This window comes from Artibeus jamaicensis, unplaced genomic scaffold, assembly GCF_021234435.1.
Source record: "Artibeus jamaicensis isolate MK-2021 breed Jamaican fruit bat unplaced genomic scaffold, CSHL_Jam_final scaffold_1964, whole genome shotgun sequence".
In the NCBI taxonomy this organism is placed as follows: domain Eukaryota; kingdom Metazoa; phylum Chordata; class Mammalia; order Chiroptera; family Phyllostomidae; genus Artibeus; species Artibeus jamaicensis.
Genome location: NW_026522030.1, coordinates 54,430,188 through 54,449,839, shown reverse-complemented (window position 1 = coordinate 54,449,839; position 19,652 = coordinate 54,430,188). Strand labels below are relative to the sequence as shown.

The window sequence follows — 19,652 nt, the reverse complement described above, 5'->3', positions numbered from 1 at the left end:
CCCCACAAATGGTGTCACAGCTTGTATTTAAATCTTTTATCCACCTTGAAGTTATTTTTGTGATGGTGTAAGTTGGTGCTCGAGTTTCACTTTTTTGCATGTAGCTGTCCAATTCTCCCAACACTATTTGTTGAAGAGGCTATTTTTATTCCATTTTATGTTGCTGCCCCCCTTTGTCAAATATTAATTGACTGTAGAGACTTGGATTCATTTCTGGGCTCCCTGTTCTTGTTCCACTTTGTCCATGTGCCTGTTTTTATGCCAGTACCAGGCTGTTTTGATTACAGTGGCCTTGTTAATACAGTTTGGTATCATATATTGTGACCCCTCCTACTTTGTTCTTCTTTCTCAAAATTGTATCTGCTGTTTGGGGTTGTTTATGGTTCCATATAAATTTTTGAAGTGTTTGTTCTATGTCTGAAATATGCCACTGGTACATTAATAGGTATTGTATTGAATCTGTAAATTGCTTTGGGTAGTATGGACATTTTGATGATGTTAATTCTTCTGATCCATGAACACGGTATATGTTTCCATTTGTTTGTGTCTTCCTTGATTTCTTTCTTCAGTGTTGTGTAGTTTTCTGAGTGTAGCTCTTTTACCTCCTTGGTTAGGATTATTCCTAGGTATTTTATTTTTCTTTTTGCTATATCAAATGGAATTTTTGTCTGGATTTCTGCTTCTGCTGTTTCATGGTTGGTATACAAAAATGCCTTTGATTTCTGGATATTGACTTTGTATCCAGCTGTTTTGCTAAATTCATTTATTAGGTCAAGCAGTTTTTTTGGTGGAGCCTATAGGATTTTCTATGTACACTATCATGTCATCTGCAAGCAATGACAGTTTTGTTCCCTGCTTTCCTATTTGGATGCCTTTTATTTCCTTTCCTTGTCTAATTGCTATGGCTAAAACTTCCAATACTATGTTGAATAGAAGGGGTAAAAGTGGACAACTTTGTCTTGTTCCTGATCTTAGTGGAAAAGATTTGAGTTTTTGCCCATTGAGTATGATGTTGGCTGTAGGTCTCTCATATATGGCCTTTATTATATTGAGGAATGTTCCTTTTATTCTCACTTTGCTGAGTGTTTTTTATCATAAATGGGTACTGTAACTTATCAAATGCTTTTTCCACATGTACTGATATGATCATGTAATTTTTGGCTTTGTTTTTGTTTATGTGATGTATTACATTTATTGATTTGCAAATATTGTACCATCCTTGCATCCCTGGGATAAATCCCACTTGGTCATGGTATATGATCTTTTTAATGTATTGCTGGATATGGTTTGCTAATATTTTGTTGGGGATTTTAGCATCTATGTTCATCAGTGATACTGGCCTGAAGTTTTCTTTTTTTGTTGTCTTTATCTGGTTTGGGGATTAGGATGATGCTGGCTTCATAAAAAGAGCTTGGGAGTCTTCCATCATTTTGGATTTTTTGGAATAGCCTGTGAAAAATTAAGGGTTAGCTCTTCCTTAAATGCTTTGTAGAATTCTCCTGTGAAACCATCTGGTCCAGGGCTTTTTGGTGTTGGGAGTTTTTTGATTACTGCTTCAATTTCTTTTGCTGTTATTGGTGTGTTCAGGTTTTCTGCTTCTTTTTCATTGAGTTTTGGAAGATTATATTTTTCTAGAAATTTGTCCATTTCCCCTAGGTTTTCAAATTTCTTGGCATACAGTTCTTCATAGTAATTTCTTACAATCCTTTGTATTTCTGTGGTATCAGTTGTAATCTCTCCCCTTTCATTTCTGATTGTGTTTATTTGGGTCCTCTCTTTTTTCTTGATGAGCCTGCTTAATGACTGGTCAATTTTATTTATCTTCTCAAAGAATCAGCTCCTGGATTCATTGATTCTTAGAATTATGCTTTTAGTCTCTATGTCATTTAATCCTGCTCTGATCTTGTTTATTTCCTTCCTTCTACTTGCTCTGGGCTGTCTTTGTTGTTGTTCCTCAAGTTCTTGTAGGCATAGGGTTAGGATGTTTGTTTGAAATGTTCCTGTCTTTTTTGGTTGGCCTGTATCACTATGAACTTCCCTCTCAGGACTGCCTTCGCTATTTCCCATAAATTTTGGATTGTTGTGAACTCATTTTCATTTGTTTCCCCAAACTTTTTGATTTCTTCCCTAATTTCATTCTTTACTCATTCATTGTTTAATAGCATGCTATTCAATATCCATGATTTTGAGTGTTTTGGGGTTTTTTTCCCTTGGCAACCCACCCTTTCTCAGTCTCATATGGAATGGCACTCTTTCTATTCCTTCCCAACATCCTATTTTTCTTAAAACTTGAAGCTTCCCCTTAAAGAGAATTCCTTTCTTATTAAAATGGTCTATAATCTCATTTCCAACCCTAATACCCCTCTGGTTTCAACAGGCAGGATTTCCCAGGATACCTTTCAGACTGTAAGGAGAGATGCCATATCCCTTAGCTTGGACTTCTGCATTACCCCCGTGTACAGAGCCGAGATAAAACTTTAGGGTTTAGCTCAGGTGCTCTCTCGTCTGAGAAGCTTCCACTGATCTACCCATCCTGAGCTAGTTCTTCCATGGGAATCATCCCCAGGACACCAGGCACTATGTCCTACAAGCCACTGACTTATGTGCTGACTTCTTCCACCAGAACTGGAAGCTCTTTGAAGATAGCAATGGTGTTTTAACCTTTGTATTCTTGATGTCCAGCACAATGCCTGGCATTTGGAGGCATCTACAGATATTTTTGTGAATTAGTGGATATAACTACACACACAAAAATGCAGTATCATTGTGGCAACTGATGGGAATTTGAGAAGAAACAAGAGGTCCCTCAAACTCTAGAACTTCCTCTTAATAAAAAATCTGCAGCTTTTCAAAGAACAGATCTATACAATGTCTGTACCATGATAAGAAATTTAGTTTGTGTTTAATGAAGCTTGTAAGCAACAGATACCATTGAAAATGAATACACACACAATTCCATGCAAGACACTTGAGCAGAGGAGAAAAATGGTTATGGGCAGGGTTCCTGCAGAGACAGCACAGCAGTGGGAACTTCCCCCAGTCAGATCTGGGAGGGCTAGGCTACAAGAACTAACAGACACACATGCAAATTTACTGCATCTTAGCAGGGGAGGGGCTGGGGTGGCTGATTAGTGAAACACCCTCTAGGAACATCCACTTCTCTCTTCTGGGTAGGGTAGTGCTGCTTGATGCAAACCTCTCGTTTATTTCATTTTGTTGTCTAATTGTACCTCAGAGAATATGGCTGAATAAAGGTCTCTCTATTTCAAATCTCTGATGATCGGAAAACTGACTGTGGAAGATGATTCTTCTCTAGCTTGGGAATATTGAGCTAAAATAGTTTTGTGAGTAATAAACATATTAACAGGAGAGAAAATATTTGATATTCTAAATCCAAAGTATGTGCTTTATAATTACCACAGAAATCTATACCTTCACTGCAAATTTAGCATGGGTAAAAAGCACAAAATTTCCAATGGAGCCACAAATAAAAGATGTGTGAAATAAAATTGAATAAAACAAATGTCCACACCACACTGAAATCTAAATCTTTCTATTTACCTAGGTATAAACCCAAATGCAAAACCACAGGTGTGTTCTTTAAACAATTAACAAGAATTTACCTTATTGTAGGAATGTCTAGTTGTTGAAATAAAACCTCCAGAAACTTATTTTCTAGTAACTAGGAGAAATAAACCTTATCTTCAGACTCAGAGACATGTCTGTGGATCTTTATCTAAAGTAAAACTCTTGCAAGATACTCTTTTATTTCAATTAGTTTGCAAGATTGGAATGGATTCGAAGCCATAGCTAGTTGTTCAGTTGTAAGCTTTACTTTGTTCTCCAAATTTCTTACTCCTTTTAGTGTCCTTTAAGAAACAAAGTTAGTTTGTTTGAACTTAGGCAGCTACCTAGCTTATTACCTCATCCTGGCAGACAAAGAAAGCAGAACTCAGATTCTGAATTTTTAGTTCTAAGTTCCTAAATACCTGCCTAATCTGTCATTAATGACATGACACTGGCCATGTGGCATACTTAAAATTCCCTTCAAGGTGGAGGTGGAGGGACACATCAAAGGATAAGGGAGGACTAAGGAAGATTGGATATAGACAGAGGTTGGTGCAAATTAGCAGAAGTACAGGACTGCTCACAATGAGTGAGGAACGCCAACGCTGTAGGGAGTAGAGAAGTCAAACACAAGTCATCCTGCACAAGTGTGTCAGTGTCTGGAGACTCACATGCTATAGAAGAAGAATGGACACTGTTTTCTGAACTAGGAATAGCCATGGCCAACCCACTTTGGTTGATGATCAGGTGGTAATTAGAACTGTCCAGGGATGAGAAACGGGGACCAATGCAGAGATTTCAGCCCAGTGAGGGCAAGTGGTGGCCAGGCTTTCGGTGTAAGAGCCTGGTTTCCCAAACCTCTGGTTGGGACTGAGGACTCTTATATTAGCTCCTCTCCCTTGGGTACCTAACTTATCAGTGACATCCTCTCAAGAATTTAGAATGACCAGCTAGGTAAGCTACACAGTCTTACTTTATGAGGCTACTGTCTCCTGGCAACTCGTCTTTTTGTTTCTATCTTTTTTTTAAAGAAATTCTAATGTGTCCTGTTCTGCCTTGTTTGCTGTTTCCTGTACTAGAAATATACTAGGCTCTGCTAACTCTTCCTCACTCTCAACATCTTCACTTAACTATCAGGAAGGACTTCCCTGACCACCCTTTCTGGGTGTTTCCTCTCTTCTAATCTTCTCCAGTGCTATGTTCATTCCCTCTGCCACGCTGCCCAGTATTTACCCAAAGGCTTCCTTCCCCACTAGACTAAGAACTTCATGCGGTCAGGAACCTTGTCTATCCTGCTCACTGCCATATCCTCCATGCCTGGCTCTTATGAGACACAAAACAAGAATTTGTTGAATGTACCAGTGAGCTCATCAGAAGAAAAACTGAAAAAATATAGGGCAGAGTATATCCAGAAATTTTCTTTGTTTGACTCTTTCCACAGAGAGTAAAAATAGCAAAACTCAGGCAGCCTGCTAGAACTAAAATGGACTAACTAAAAATATGATTTCTAGGTATCATGAGGTTTTGACATCCTCTCTGTTCAAGTATGGGGTTTGTATTTCCAGATCCTCTACCCATCTGCAATTTAATACCTAAAATAATTCTTTGCACAATGCAATACACACTCTGCAAGATAAGCCTAAGTACAACTTGCTAAAAACAGTATCGAATTGAAAGAAAAGAAAAAATGGCCTATGTCACCAGAAAAAGGAAATGGGATATTTTGTTCACCATCTCCAGGTTCACTTATCAAGAACCTACTTTTAGACAAAATGCTAAAGGACTTACACTATTTTAATCTTTAATGAAGGTCCCCCAAGAAGGGATCAGTAGTCTTTGTTGTCCCTATTTGGAAAAGTGATGATCCATCCACAAGGAAGAGCACAGGGCGACATTGCACCTTACCTGCCACTTTGTTCTTGGGACAGCATGAAGAGAAGACAGGACACTTCACATCTTGTGTTTTAAAACAAATGCTTAAGGCCCTAGCTGGTGTAGCTCAATGGATTGAGCGCGGGTCTGCAAACCAAAGGATTGCAGTTCAATTCTCAGTCAGGGCACATGCCTGTGTTGCAGGCCAGTTCCCAGCAGGGGACGCAGGAGAGGCAACCATACATTGATATTTCTCTCCCTCTCTCCTTCCCTTCCCCTCTAAAGATAAATAAATAAAATCTTTAAAAAATATTAAAAAAATAAAACAAACACTTAAAATAAAAAGCATTTCTAAGAATAACAAAATGTTTTCAAGGTAGCAGTGGAGAGGACTTTTCCTTTTCCTTTCTCCCTTCCCCCCTTAGTATCTAGGCAATTTTATGACAGGGAACTCTGCGGTGAATGCTTACCCTTTCCATCTCCTTGAAGTCATCGTCCAGCTTGGTTCCTTCAGCTCCTCCAACCTTCTCACTCACTTTCTGTGGAAAGTAACCAAAAAGAAGAATTATTATAAAGTTTCTTTTAAACATCTGTCACAAGTTTTAAGTACTTTCACAACCATCGTCTAGTGTAATCTCACAACCATTCTCTGACACAGGCCCATTTTCTCTGTGGCTCAGAGGGTTTCAATAACTTACCTGGTAGGTTTTGAAAAAAGAATCCCAATATTCTTGTATCTTCCAATTTCAGCCCCACTGCTCTTTCTATTTTACACATCATTATGTAACTATCTAATCACTAACATTTTGCTTTGGGAAGTTCCGAGGGGCAACAGCATCGCACAATAATCATCTCTCTCTGACAATGGATCTAAAATGCTACCTAGGGAGAAAATTGCCACTTCTTCAATCTATTCTCCAAGGGCTATTGAAAACATCATCGCAAACATCTATAAAACTGGTAAGGAAAAAAGTCAGTTCAGCTGATCTTCAGCTAAAAAGACTTGAATAGTAAGTAGTCTTATACAGCTCCCTGCAGCTGTCCACATTCTTACATATGAAAGATAAACTGTGTGGAAAGATGTTGAGGGTGTTTCTGTACTCCTCAGTGTGAACTGCCATTATCATACATTTTACATTCATCAATTTTCCACACATGCAATGGTCATTTTCCACATGTAGAATTCATGTTCACATAAAACTTGATACCCTATTATGTTCTGAAATAAAGATGCAAATTAAATCTAATAAAAATTTATGAAAGAATCAAAAGAAAGATAATTTGGTTTCCTCAAAGACAGGGATATTAAGTGCCAATAACACAAGAATCCTAATACTCTCATTGTTAAGGAATTTTGATCCTTTTCAGTGAGACATTACTGTACTAGAGTTACCATCCACAGATACCAAAGCACAATTTTTCATTCGTTTAACAGCCACTGGGTTGAGAGTTTTGGCAAAGATTCCCACCATAACCAGACCTGTAGCAACCCCAGTAACAACCTGTGTACTCCAATAAGTTTGGTTCACCTCCCCAAAGGGCCCCTGGATGCATGGCTCTGTCTCCTGGCCATGGGAATTCTGATATGCCCTTGCTGGGGGCTGGGATGAATTCCTTATCATCCCTCTTTCTGTCTTTAACTCCCACTTTCTGCCTTCAGAATAGATCACTCTTGGAGAAACCAAGAGCCTGAGTTCTATCACCAGTCTGGCCTTGTATACAAGATACCATCCATTTCACCCCAGTAGCAATAACAGAGAATAATACATTGTGATGAAAGGCTGCGGCATGGACTGGTTTCTCTGCTCTTTGCTAAGTACACAGAGTAGTTGTGAAAATTAAATGGCATAGTAAGTGTAAGAACTTGTGTCTGAACCTACAAGATATGAGGTATACCCTACTTCCCATCTCTCATCAATTGAGTGTATATGTGCTTACCAGTACCCTGGTCTTTCTCAGACATTTATGTAACTATTATTTCATACCGTGACAAAAATCTAGCGATTTTCACTAAGATAAGATACTCTTAAGTATATTAAGGTCAACGATTAAAAGAGGAGTAAGAAGAGGAGTTAATACTCTTAATATTAATATTTATTTACTTAACATAATACTTAATACTAATAATATTAACATTTTAAATTTGTATAGCTAACACACACTTTCACTTTCAATCTATCATCTGTGTACCACAAGAACTATGAACAACTGGTATTGTTACTATGTTTTAGATAACTAAACTGAAAGTTGCATAAATTAAACTGCCTGTCCATGGCACAGATCTTTAGCTGGGAAGAGGTGGAACTAGTACCTGAGTGCAGGTTTTCCCAAGCCAAACCCTGGGAATCACACCGCCCCTTTGGAGAGCTGTCCATGGTACTGGCTGTCACTGCCTGGAGTTCCAGATGGTCAGTATTTGTTCAAAGTCTTCCTTGGACAAATTTCCTTGGATAGACATAAACTTACTGCATTAACATTGGGTCCTTGACATTGGTGCTCTCACTTAACCTGTCTCCTGGGTGATGCTAGTAACTATGTCAACAGGATACACAGATCTAGGCTTCAGCTGACATTATTACCACCTAGTCTAAGGCCTCCACCAACTGTGACCTGGCCCAGCAGTCAGCATCTTTGCCAGTTTTCTTAAAGATGTTTACCAAAATGAAATTAGGGTTGGGGAGGCATCTGAATTCAGTTTAAAACCTTGTAATGGGAGTCCATGTGCCAGTGCCTGGGCCTGTATACATAGGTTTTAGTTATAGAAAATCAGGAACAAAAGGGGCCCTAAAACTATCAAATTTTCTCTATCGCCAGATTTTTACTATGACTTTTTACACTGATTCCTTTCCTTTCACTTTGCTCAGTGATGACTGTTTTAGCTCATACTGCCATATTGCTCATACTGTTTTATTCTTGGAGTATGACGTTTTTTAGTTAAATTTGGGCTGGGAAACTAATCTAGTCAAACTCCTACACAATAAGAAAATATATATTACACATCCCCAAATGAACTTTCTCTCAGATCTACCTGACTAGCTGCAATGTCAGGGAACCATGTCCAGAGGTCCCGTTTTGGTTAAAGAGGACCATTACAGATAGATTCCTCCTATGACTTAGGAATGAGATTTAATTTTTATTTGCTAAACTGTCACAAAAACACAGAGCTGAAAAATGTCTCCATTTATAATAACTTTAGAGAATCCTGTTAACCTTGAGTTAATCATGTTTTGACCATCTCTAGGGAATAAAGTATGGCCCTCAGCAAAACCACAAGGGCTATATCACAATTTCAATCCCATACTGCTCATCTGAGAGTTATTTTAATTTTCCCACTTTTTTCATTCATCAACAGATTACAACCATGGTTGCTGGCTCATTGTACCAAACAGGATAAAAACAGGATTATTTTGCCCATGAATAATTTAGAACTAGCCTTAATAACTCACACTAAGTGAATTTGGCCAATCCATCGGTCTATTGGCTTTAACTATTTGGTTTAAGTAGTGTGAGTGTGTGAGTGTGTGAGTGTGTGTGTGTGTGTGTGTGTCAAAAAGAGTGAGAGAGAATGAGAATATAAATCTCTCTTCCTAACGAAAAATTACATTTGAGCTGCTCTAAGAGAAACAGTTCAGCAAACATAGTAAATGAGGTTGAGAGATACAGAGACTAACTTAATTGGTTGCTTGATAGAAACACTTCTTATCTAATTAGAATCTTGAGAAAATAAGAGTATTCAACATAACATCTACACTGTCCTCTGGGCTACTGTTTTTTCAAGTCACAGAGGATCTACCTATATCAAGTATTGAATTAAACAATGGAGTAAATAACAACTGATTCATTCCTTAGGAGTATGCCACATATGTTTCCCCTCCTGTTCTTTAAATAACATTACTAAAACTTCTCTATATAAAAGCCAAGGTAAGGCATACGAGTTCCCTGAACCCATCTGGCCAAAAATGAGTTTTATTTTCCCTACCCAGTGCCATTTATTTAAAAATAGTTTTGCCCTATTTTCTGGTGAGGTGATTCCTGAAACCAAGATTTCATAGTATTGAATATTTTCTGTTGCTGTTCAGTGTATTTTGGCTAATATGCTTGCCATTTGAGAGTTTTCTGTTGCTGTTCAGTATACTTGGGCTTAAATGCTTATTGTTTGAGAAACTGAGCCCCTGTTTGAACAAAAATAAGCAAGTTATTTGAATTTTAAAAAGCACAAATGGCCCTGGCTACTGTGGCTCAGCGGATTGAGTGCTGGCCTGTGAACCAGAGGGTCACTGGTTTGATTCCCAGTCAGGTCACATGGCTGAGCTGTGGGCCAGAAGGGGGCGTGTGAGAGGCAACCACACACTGATGTTCTCTCCCTCTCTTTCTTCCTCCTTTTCCCTCTAAAAATAAATAAAATCATTTTTAAAAAGTACAAATAAACTAACATACTCCCTATACCCTCTAAAAAATTCTTCTATTCAGATTCCTTAATTCTACCCACTTAGCCCAACACTGAGAGCTTATGCTTCTAATCCTATCCTCTCTTACATTCTACATGTAATCTGTATTCCAACTGAACCCCACATCTCATCTCCCTCTATCTTATTCTTCATTGTATTCCTCACAGCAGGTACTCAGTAAAGGTTTGTGGAGCCAAATTACAATGTACGTCTGTAAACAGTAATGCTAAGATGACTGAGAGGAGGCACAAAGTGAGGCTGATCACCTCACTCTGGGATGGCCTTTCAAGAAGGCACAACTTTTCAAAAAAAAGAATAAATAATATAATCAACTCATATTTCAAATTAAAAGTATTCATTCTGAGTCTGCAGTAATGTGGTGTCATACTGACTATTTTTCTGTCTGTACCAAATGAGGAAGGGACCCAGCAGGAAGACACAGAGCTTAAATAAATGACCACTGTTCTAGACCAAAGGATGCTGCACTGCTTTCCCACAATGACTCAGCCTACTCCTCATTACTGTCACCTGTAGGCAAAAGACCATCCATCCTCTAGCTACAGCTCTGATTCTTCTCTACATGGCATTTTAGTTATTAAACACGGAAGGGCCAACTGCCATTTCCTAAACTGCCTTTCATAAAGGTGTCCTTGGAAGTCACATCATCAGTAAAATTCAACAGATGAGGCCAAATTCATTCAGACCCCACACACCTACAAAGTTATTGACCTCCTAGCTTCTCTGTTTTTGTTCAGCTTTCTCTCTATAAACAGCCAGGTTTCCTCACCTCTACCAAATGTGTTTATTCCCTCTGCCTTTGACCTGGACCTATTCCCTCCCCACTTTTTTTTTTTTTTTCAAATCCTACCAATTATCTAAAATGCTCAGCCAGTTTTCACCTTTTCCATTACCTGAACACTGACCTCATTGGAAGTTATCAGACTTCTTTTGCACTCTTAATGAAGCACATCATCTTTTGGACCACCTGGAACTTTCCACCTGATGAAAATTGCTGAGGACCTTTGTTCATCTGAATTATAATAGGTTAACAGTGGCAACCAACTCCCATGCTTCTTTATTTGAAAACTTCTAAGACTACATTACTGAACATAGTGCTTGCAGAGCAGATACTTAATTCTGTTGAAAAGAATTACCTCAGTGAATTATTTTAAGACCAAAAATTGCACACAAATTAAAAGAAGACATTTAACTGTTTGTTAGCACTGGTTCTCTGTTTCTTGAGAGTTTAATCCCCCTCTAAAGTATAAAATCTTTTTCTCCATCAGCAACAGGCAAAAAAATTAAAAAATTCAAAAACTATGATATGTGACATTTTATTTACAGCCAAAGCTAAAGAAAATTCTCTTAACTATAATCAATCTATGTTCATTCACCCAATTACTTTCAGTACAATTAAGAGTAATGACATACATTCTTCCCATTAATCATGGTTCTAAATATGTATTTTAGCTTGTATTTACATGCATATTTGTGGGCAAACATGTTTGTGGGTGTATGTATACCCACGCACATATGATAGAAAGTAAATATATTTTCCCAAAGTGCTTTAAAAAGTAATAAAAAATTATGATATTAAGTGCTGGACTATGTATTTACTCATATTAAAATGGAATTAATAATTAACATTTCATAGGTTAAACATAGGTAGTCTATTTAGAGCAGAAAGTAGAACTCATATATTACCAGGCCCATCTGCATCATAGAACAATCCACAAAATTATATATATTTACAGTGAAACCTCACTGACAAGTGAACAAGAAATATTAAGGGTAAGGTTTTTTTTGTCTGTTTGTTTGTTTGTCTTAATTGGACTTAAGGCCAAGAGACCTGAATGCTAGCTCTGACAGTGATACCAAATAGTTGCATGAAAAAGAAAATGCATAACCTGCTAATGCCACAGTTTCTTTACCAAAGAAATGAAAACCACCATCATCAAACACTGGATTTTTGAGAATTAAATCAGGATGTGCATGTAAGAGCACTTTGTAAATTATCAAAAAACATTATTAAAATAAGGGATTTATTATGTCTTAACAAGTGGTCTTACTTATATGAAAGGTAGAATTTTAAGTTGGTTTCTTACATTTGACAAAAAATTTTTAAGTGTAACTTAACTAATTAAAGAACATTATTTAATGCACAAGCTCTTCTGAAATAAGTTATAACAACTTCCCCTTCTGGATGTCGTAGTGTTTTCATACTGTTTGAAGACAGGCATCACCTATGATAATAAATAAAAGAAGCTCATACTCTGACTCTTCATGAAGGTTCTTTAGTTATTACTCATCTGTAAGGTACTAAAAGTAAAATTTATAATGAAAATACTTGATGACATATCAAATATTCAGATGATAAGAGGAGAGTCAAAATTACAGCAGTATTTTCTTGGTATCTGGCTAAACACAAGTGTTCTCGTTTTTCCAGATGGTGATATTCCCATGTACGAAAGACGGGGTGAATTCACTTCATGGGATGTAAGTTTCACACTCATTTTTCTCAGCTGTCATTAAATTGGAATGCTTAAATGCCATGATGTTTTGAAAGTGAATTTCATATATATATCTATACGCGCACAGATACATTTTTTTCATTTATTTATATCACCATCCAGAAACTTCAAACTTTCTTAGAAAATGAGTAAAGGTATTTTTTCTATCTAAATTGAGCTAATTCTCACCATTTCTTACTATCAAGTAGAATTTGTATATTGAAGAAAAATGGAAAGGTTCCTTTTAGATAATATTAAAAAAAAAAACAAAACAAGAATTCAGTAGGATTAAGGCTGATTTTCTTTGAATACCTGGACTTAAAAGCCTTAAAATGAGTTTGGGTGAGCTAAGTACCTGGCCCTTTTCCCAGCTTCCAGCCTGTCTTTTTCTGGTCAACTACTGTATGGAAAATACAGAAACTGATTTACATGATGTTCTCATTCTTTCTGGTATGGTTCCCAGGGGTTGGAAGTGAAAACTTTCTTAACTGCATTTACCCAGAGTGAGAATTTCCCAAAGATTATGTAGCTACTTACATCAGCCCCACAAAGGGAGTGGTAGGGTTTATTATGGAGCTAGCGTGCAGAGTTTCAGTTCCTCCCTGGAAAGATAGTTTATACTATCAATAATAGTTTCATTTACAAGGAAGGTATCCTCTCTTTTAGAAAAAAAAATTAGGTGTAAAAATGTGCAGAATAAAAGAATTTAGCACTTCTCTAATTTTTGACTCCCCAAATAATCTAGTTCCTCATCAGATAAGGGCTAATTTAGCAGCAAGTGTCCAGCCCCAAAAGGAAGGCTATTTTCATAAAATATCCCATCCCTGGCAGTAAGAAAATGTTACACATCTTCATAGTCCACTGCGATAAGCCATTCTGCAATTGAACAAAATATAAAAAGACAATGTCTTCTAAAAATAGACCCTTAAGACTTGGGGCTAGAATTATGTCATGCAGTATTTCTTAAATTCTATTTAAGGCTCAGTTATAAATTCCCTTGAAAAGAAAAAAAAAAACCATAACTCGTAAAGACAAAAAATGGTACCAGTAATTCATTTGAGATTTCAGTCCTGGTTAATGAGTGACCTAGAAATGCCTAATGGTGCAGTTGATAAGGAAAAAAGGGAGTAGCCCTAGGCATTCATTTGTTGCGATAAGCTGCTGGGAGTCCCTTTCTGTTTTGTGGGCTGAAACCAAAAACTTCCTTGGGCCTCTGTTTCTTGATCCACAAAAGAGGCAAGGGGTGGAATATGGTGAGGTCACCAGGGGAGTTCTGAGATCTCTGGGGATTAAAAATTTGGTGTCTATTTTGGTGATGGTTAATTTTATGTATCAATTTGACTAGGCTAGAATATCCAGTTGTTCCACAGAACATTCATCTATGTTCTATTGATATGGGAAACTTTGAAAAACCTCTGTTTAACCTTTATTTGTCCAGGCCCCAGGCGCCCTAGAGAGAATGATGGGGCCGTCTGGGAGGACGGGTGGCCGGATAGTCAGGGCTGGAACTAGCATCCCACTGGGAAAGCAAATAGCCAGATAGTCAGTAGGACTGGAACTAGCACCCCCGCAGATAGAACAATTATCACATTCTGCTTCTGTATCCCACGTTTGTCACGTAGACAGGAAGACCCCTAAGCTATATATTCCCCAAGAATCCTTTGTTCAGGGCTCAGAACTTGGAGACTGACTCCTCTGAGCCCGTGCACGTTAAACAATAAACCTCGTACTCCAGAATCCCTCGGTGTCTGGTCGCTTCATTTTTCTGTAACAGTATTGTGAAGACATTCTGCAAATGTGGGCAACACCCACAATCGTGGATTATAAGCAAAGGAGGTTATCTTTGATAATGTGGTGGGCCTCATCTAATCAACTAAGTTCAATTACGAACAATGCTGAGGTTACCTTGAGGAAGAAATTCTGTCTTCATATCCTACTGGTTCTGTTTCCATGGAGAAGGCTAGCGATACAATTTCTATCTGATGGAGTGTTATTTATAGTACATTAAAGGTGGATAGTAAGTTAGGAAAAGAAGGAAAAAGAGAAAATACCATGAAAAATGCTGTGGTACTGTTTCCCCCAGATTAGGGTTATATTTATACAAATCTCATTCTTAAAAAAAAAGACAAAAAATCATCTTTAGATTAAATTCACCAAGTAGAACGAATACAACAGAACTCCACTTGCATGCACCAGGGACTCTGCCAGCACTGGAGGTCTCATACACACACAAGACTTCGCACATGCTCCCTGGGAACTTAGAGTCTGATGGAATATATGGATAAACAAACCATTTCAATACACAGTAGGCCCTCGAATAACAAAGTCATTTTATTCAATGTCATTTCATTACACTGTTGATGGGATGCTGTAGAAATTTAACTCTCATTTACATCAAAAAGCCTATGGCAAAACTGGTTTTGTTAAACATCATTTTGTTTAAAGTCTCAAAACCTACTGACTACACTAAGTAAGGACTTAGTGCAATAGAGTAAGTACCTAAAAAATATGTAGACAACCATCAGATCCTGGGATGGACAATTTTACCCTAGTTGGATCAGAAGACAATGTTGAGGAAAGCTTCTTGGAGCCTGGCTCATTCTCAAATGAGTTTAAGTAAGCCAGAATGATAGACATGGGATGCAGGAAAAAACTTCTCTGACAGAAGCTACTGTATGACATAAAGCAAATGCAATTAAAGACAGCGCCTGCGGTAAAGTACATATATTTCAGTGCTGCCAGAGCCCAAAACATAAGGCAGGGAGGATGAGAACTGAGGCTGCAGGAGAGATCAAATGGTAATGAGTCTTCTATGCAATGCTTTTCATGTTTTGTTCTGTTTGAGTTTTAATGAATTCACAATCATGTAATTATTACTAAAATGCAGTTTTAAACCTCCCATCACCCCAACAAGTTTCCCTGAGCCCATTTTTAGTCAATGCTCACTTTCGCCCTTAGGCAACCACCGACCTGCCTTCTGTCTCTATAGTTGTACCTTCTCTAGAAATGTCACATAAGAAGAATCATACAATGGGTCATTTTAATATTTGGGTTTTTTCACTTATCGTGATACTGATACAGGGTGCTGCTGGGGGAGGGGGGGCTTCAAAAAAAGCTTTGGAATGATGTCCAGAATTCAAAGTGTATAAGAATATTGGAGAGACATATAAGATGTCCTCACCCCTTCCCCCAACAGGTGTGAATTGGGGGAAGGCACAAATAGAGCCAGGGCCATTGAGAGCTGTTTTGCATAGCAATAGTTTTGCAGTTAACCTCTGGAATGATTACTTAACATATCTATAACCTTTAACTGGTTTCATAGATATGCTAAATAGCTGTGGCCAAGTTTTGAGCCAGGGAGAAGGGAGTGGCTTCTACCCAGGATGTAACTAGGGGCTGCTCCCCTGAGTTACAATGCCTCCATGAGAGCTTGGAATTGACTGGCTTCATGCCATGGGGCCATATCTGCCCAGACTAATGATGGCAGCTCAGTAAAGCTGGGAAGGCATGAGAAATGCTGGCAGGTGTAACTAATCGTGGGAGGAGTCGGAAATAGGGGTACAGAGGAAAATTGGCGTGAGAATTTAAAAGCCAGACACAGCAGTCATTAAGGGAAAGCCACGCGGTTTGGAGCAGAGTGAGGACCCCTGGAGCCACTAGAGAGAGAGCCACATGGTTTCAGTAAAGTAAGGGTCCCCTCTTGGCCAGGTGAAGAGAGAGCCACATGGTTTTGGCAGAGTGTGGACCCCTCTTTCCCAGATGAAGAGAAAACCACGCAGCTTTGCCAGAATGGAGATCCCTGCAGCCAGGTGAAGAAGAAAGACACATGCACTTTTGGTGGAGTACGAACCCCTGCAGCTTTGGTAGAAGAGGCCCACGCAGCTTTGGGGTGCCCCCTTTGGCCGCATGGCCTGGAAAGCAGGAGAGACTTTGACTGGAACTGGGTACAAAGAACTCTTGCCAGTGGACTGTGAGAGGGTGCCACATAACTTTGGATTAACTCGAGATCCTGCCTGACACAGCTGACGATACCAGCGGCCTGGAAAAACAGACGTGTGCTCTTTTCCTGATTTACGGTACCCAGAGTTGGGACAGTGGGAGAAGGGAGAGCTTGTGTGCATGGGTGTGGGTGTATACCCTAAAGGACTTTGATATTTTAGTGGAGGCGTTAAGCCTAAATAGCATTAAATAAACATTTCATTTCCTTTTCACAAATCTCTGGCATTGAGAGATGTCTTTCCAATTGGTGGCGGCCAGAAGAGCCCAGTAGCTATTAGTATTCCGTCCTTGGGAGAGACCCCTGTTCTGTAGCAGTTTTTGGCATCCCTAGGTGGGCCAAATATTGCCCCCCTGTTACCGAACAAGAGGAGGTGGTCCGAGGGAGGGGCAATGCAATATCTGGCCCACCTAGGGATGCCCAAAACTGCTATACAACAGGGGCCCCTCCCAAAAACAAAATACTAAAATCTACTGGGCCCTTCTGTCCGCCGCCAATTGGAAAGACATCTCTTAATGCCAGAGATTTGTGAAAAGGAAACAAAATGTTTATTTAATGCTATTCAGGCCTAATGCCACCACTAAAATATCAAAGTCCTTTAGGGTATACACCTACACCCACACAGCGCTCCCTTCTCCCACTGTCCCAACTCCGGGTACCGTAAATCAGGAAAAGAGCACACGTCTGTGTTGCAGGCCGCTGGCACCGTCAGCTGTGTCACCGTGCAGGATCTCGAGTTAATCCAAAGTACCGTGGTACCCTCTCATGGTCCACTGGCAAGAGTCCTTTGTACCCAGTTCCAGTCAAAGTCTCTCTTGCTTTTTCAGGCCCCGGAGCCAAAGGGGGCACCCCAAAGCCGCGTGGGCCTCTTCTACCAAAGCTGCAGGAGTCCGCACTCCACCAAAAGCATGTGGCTTTCTTCTTCACCTGGCTGCAGGGATCTCCATTCTGGCAAAGCTGCGTGGTTCTTCCCTTTTCACCTGGGAAAGAGGGGGTCCGCACCCTGCCAAAACCACGTGGCTCCCTCTTTCACCTCACCTAGAGGGGGTCCTCACTCTGCTGAAACCGAGTGGCTCTCTCTCCATCTGGCCAAGCGGGGACCCTTCATGTCCTGGAGCCAGTCTTTTCCAAGCTCCCACACAGGCCATCTCGCTCAGGAGTGCAGCCTCTAGTTACATTCTGAGTTCAAGCCCTTCTCACTCCGGAGAGCAGCCCCTCATTACCATCTCGAGTCCCTTCTCACTCAGGAGCGCAGCTCCTAGTTCCATCTTGAGTCCTCCCAGTTCCATCCTGAGTCCCTGCTAGTTCCTTCTCCCTCAGGAGTCCAGACTTTAGTTACATCCTCCTGAGTCCCAGTCCACTCACTCAGGAGGGCAGCCTCTCAGTTCCCATCTTGAGTCCCTGCTAGTTCCTTCTCTCTTCTCCCTTCTCCCTTCTCAGGAGCGCCGACCCTAGTTACATTCTGAGTCCCAGTCCACTCACTCAGGAGTGCAGCCCTTAGTTTCCATCTTGAGTCCCCTAGTTCCATCCTCAGTCCCTGCTGCTTCCTTCTTCCTGGCTCCCAACTTGGCCACTGCTATTTAACATATCTATGAAACCAGTTAAAGGTTATAGATATGTTAAATAACCATTCCTCTAGAGGGTAGCTCCAAAACTGTTGCTATGCAAAATAGCTCTCAATGGCCTGGCTCCATTCTTTCTTCCCCCTGTGGGGGGGGGGGGTGAGGACATCTTATATGTCTCTCCAATATTTCTATACACTTTGAATTCTGGACACCTTTCCAAATCTTTTTTTTGGGGGCCCCCTTTGCTGCACCCTGTATCACCCCCTTGGACCTCTGTTCAGTAACAATACATCTGAGATTCCTCCATGTTGTTGCATGTATCAGTAGTTCAATTCCTCTTACAGCTGAATAGTATTTCTTTGCATAGTTATACCACATTTTATTTATCTGTTCACCAGTTGATGGACATTTTAATTGCTTCCTGTTCGGTACTTTAAATAATGCTTCTATGAATATTTGCATACAAGTCTGCATATGTTTTCCTTTCTTTTCATTAGAAACCTAGAAGTGGAATTCCTGGGTCTTATGATAAATATATATTTAACTTTTAAGAAATATCCAAAACATATCCCAAGTGGCTTACCATAAAATCATAGACTGTATCTTATGACTGATGAGGAGCCATTAACTGGTTTAAAATGGGGAATATCATATCTAAATTAATTCCTAAATCATCTGATAACACAATGCAGACTGACTTGAAAAAATAAGATTAGAGATAAATATATCAGTTAGAATATTACTGCAATCATCCAGGTAGAAGTTAAAAGCTTGAACCAAGAACTCTGAGAGGAAGAATGGACTCAGTAAATATTTAGTACATAAAATAAACAGGAATTTGTAACTGATGTGATATATAGGAGTGAAGCAGAGAATTCTAAGATGACTCTTACATTTCAGGCTCTAGCAGACAGATGAATACTAATAAACAGAACTCAAGTATAGAGCCACTACTTGGTTTGAATCCAAGTAAATAAGTCTAACAGGCAACTGAATATATATATGAATCTACAACTCTAGGGAGAGATCAAGGCAGGAGTCAGATATATGGAGTCAGCACTATGTATTTGATTTGTAAACCTGGAAAAGCAGATGAGATTGCTCAGGGAGAATAAGTATCTGGCCAGATTAGTCTGTCCAGTAAAGCTATCATTTACAATGGCAGGGCAGATAAAGTACTTTTAAGATAAGGTCAAGTTCAAGGAGTTCATCATCACCAAGCCCTTATTATACAAAATGTTAAAGGGACTTATCTAAGAAAAAGAAGACCAAAACTAAACAGTAAAATAACAACAAACTTACAACTATCAACAACTGAAAAAAAAAAAGCTAAGCAAACAAATAGAACAGGAACAGAATCACAGAAATGAAGATCATATGCAGGGTTATCAGTGAGGAGGGGGAATGGAAAGGGGGAGAATGGGGTAAAAGTACAGGAAATGAGAAGCATAAATGATAGGTACAAAATAGACAGGGGAGGTTTAAGAACACTATGGGAAATGGAGAAGCCAAAGAACCTATGTGTACAACCCATGGACATGAACTAATGCAGCAGGAATGCTAGTGGGGGGGATATGGGAGAGATTTTCCTTGAAAGTCCCCCTGTGTGCCACGGATGAGAGTAAACATGACTGAGACATGATGTGATCTGTTTGGGAAGGTGAAGTGGCCAGCTTCCCAGAGGAAAAAGGCC

At 39.4% G+C, this 19,652-nt stretch overlaps 1 protein-coding gene across 1 annotated transcript in view; it reads right to left on the bottom strand.

The window, feature by feature from the left end:
• SH3GL2 (SH3 domain containing GRB2 like 2, endophilin A1) overlaps positions 1 to 19,652 on the bottom strand; it is a 203,260-nt gene that overhangs the window by 49,719 nt on the left and 133,889 nt on the right. The window contains exon 2 of the mRNA XM_053656124.1: positions 5,910 to 5,978. Within this exon, the coding sequence (XP_053512099.1) occupies positions 5,910 to 5,978 (69 nt within the window). The remainder of the gene's footprint in view (positions 1 to 5,909; positions 5,979 to 19,652) is intronic.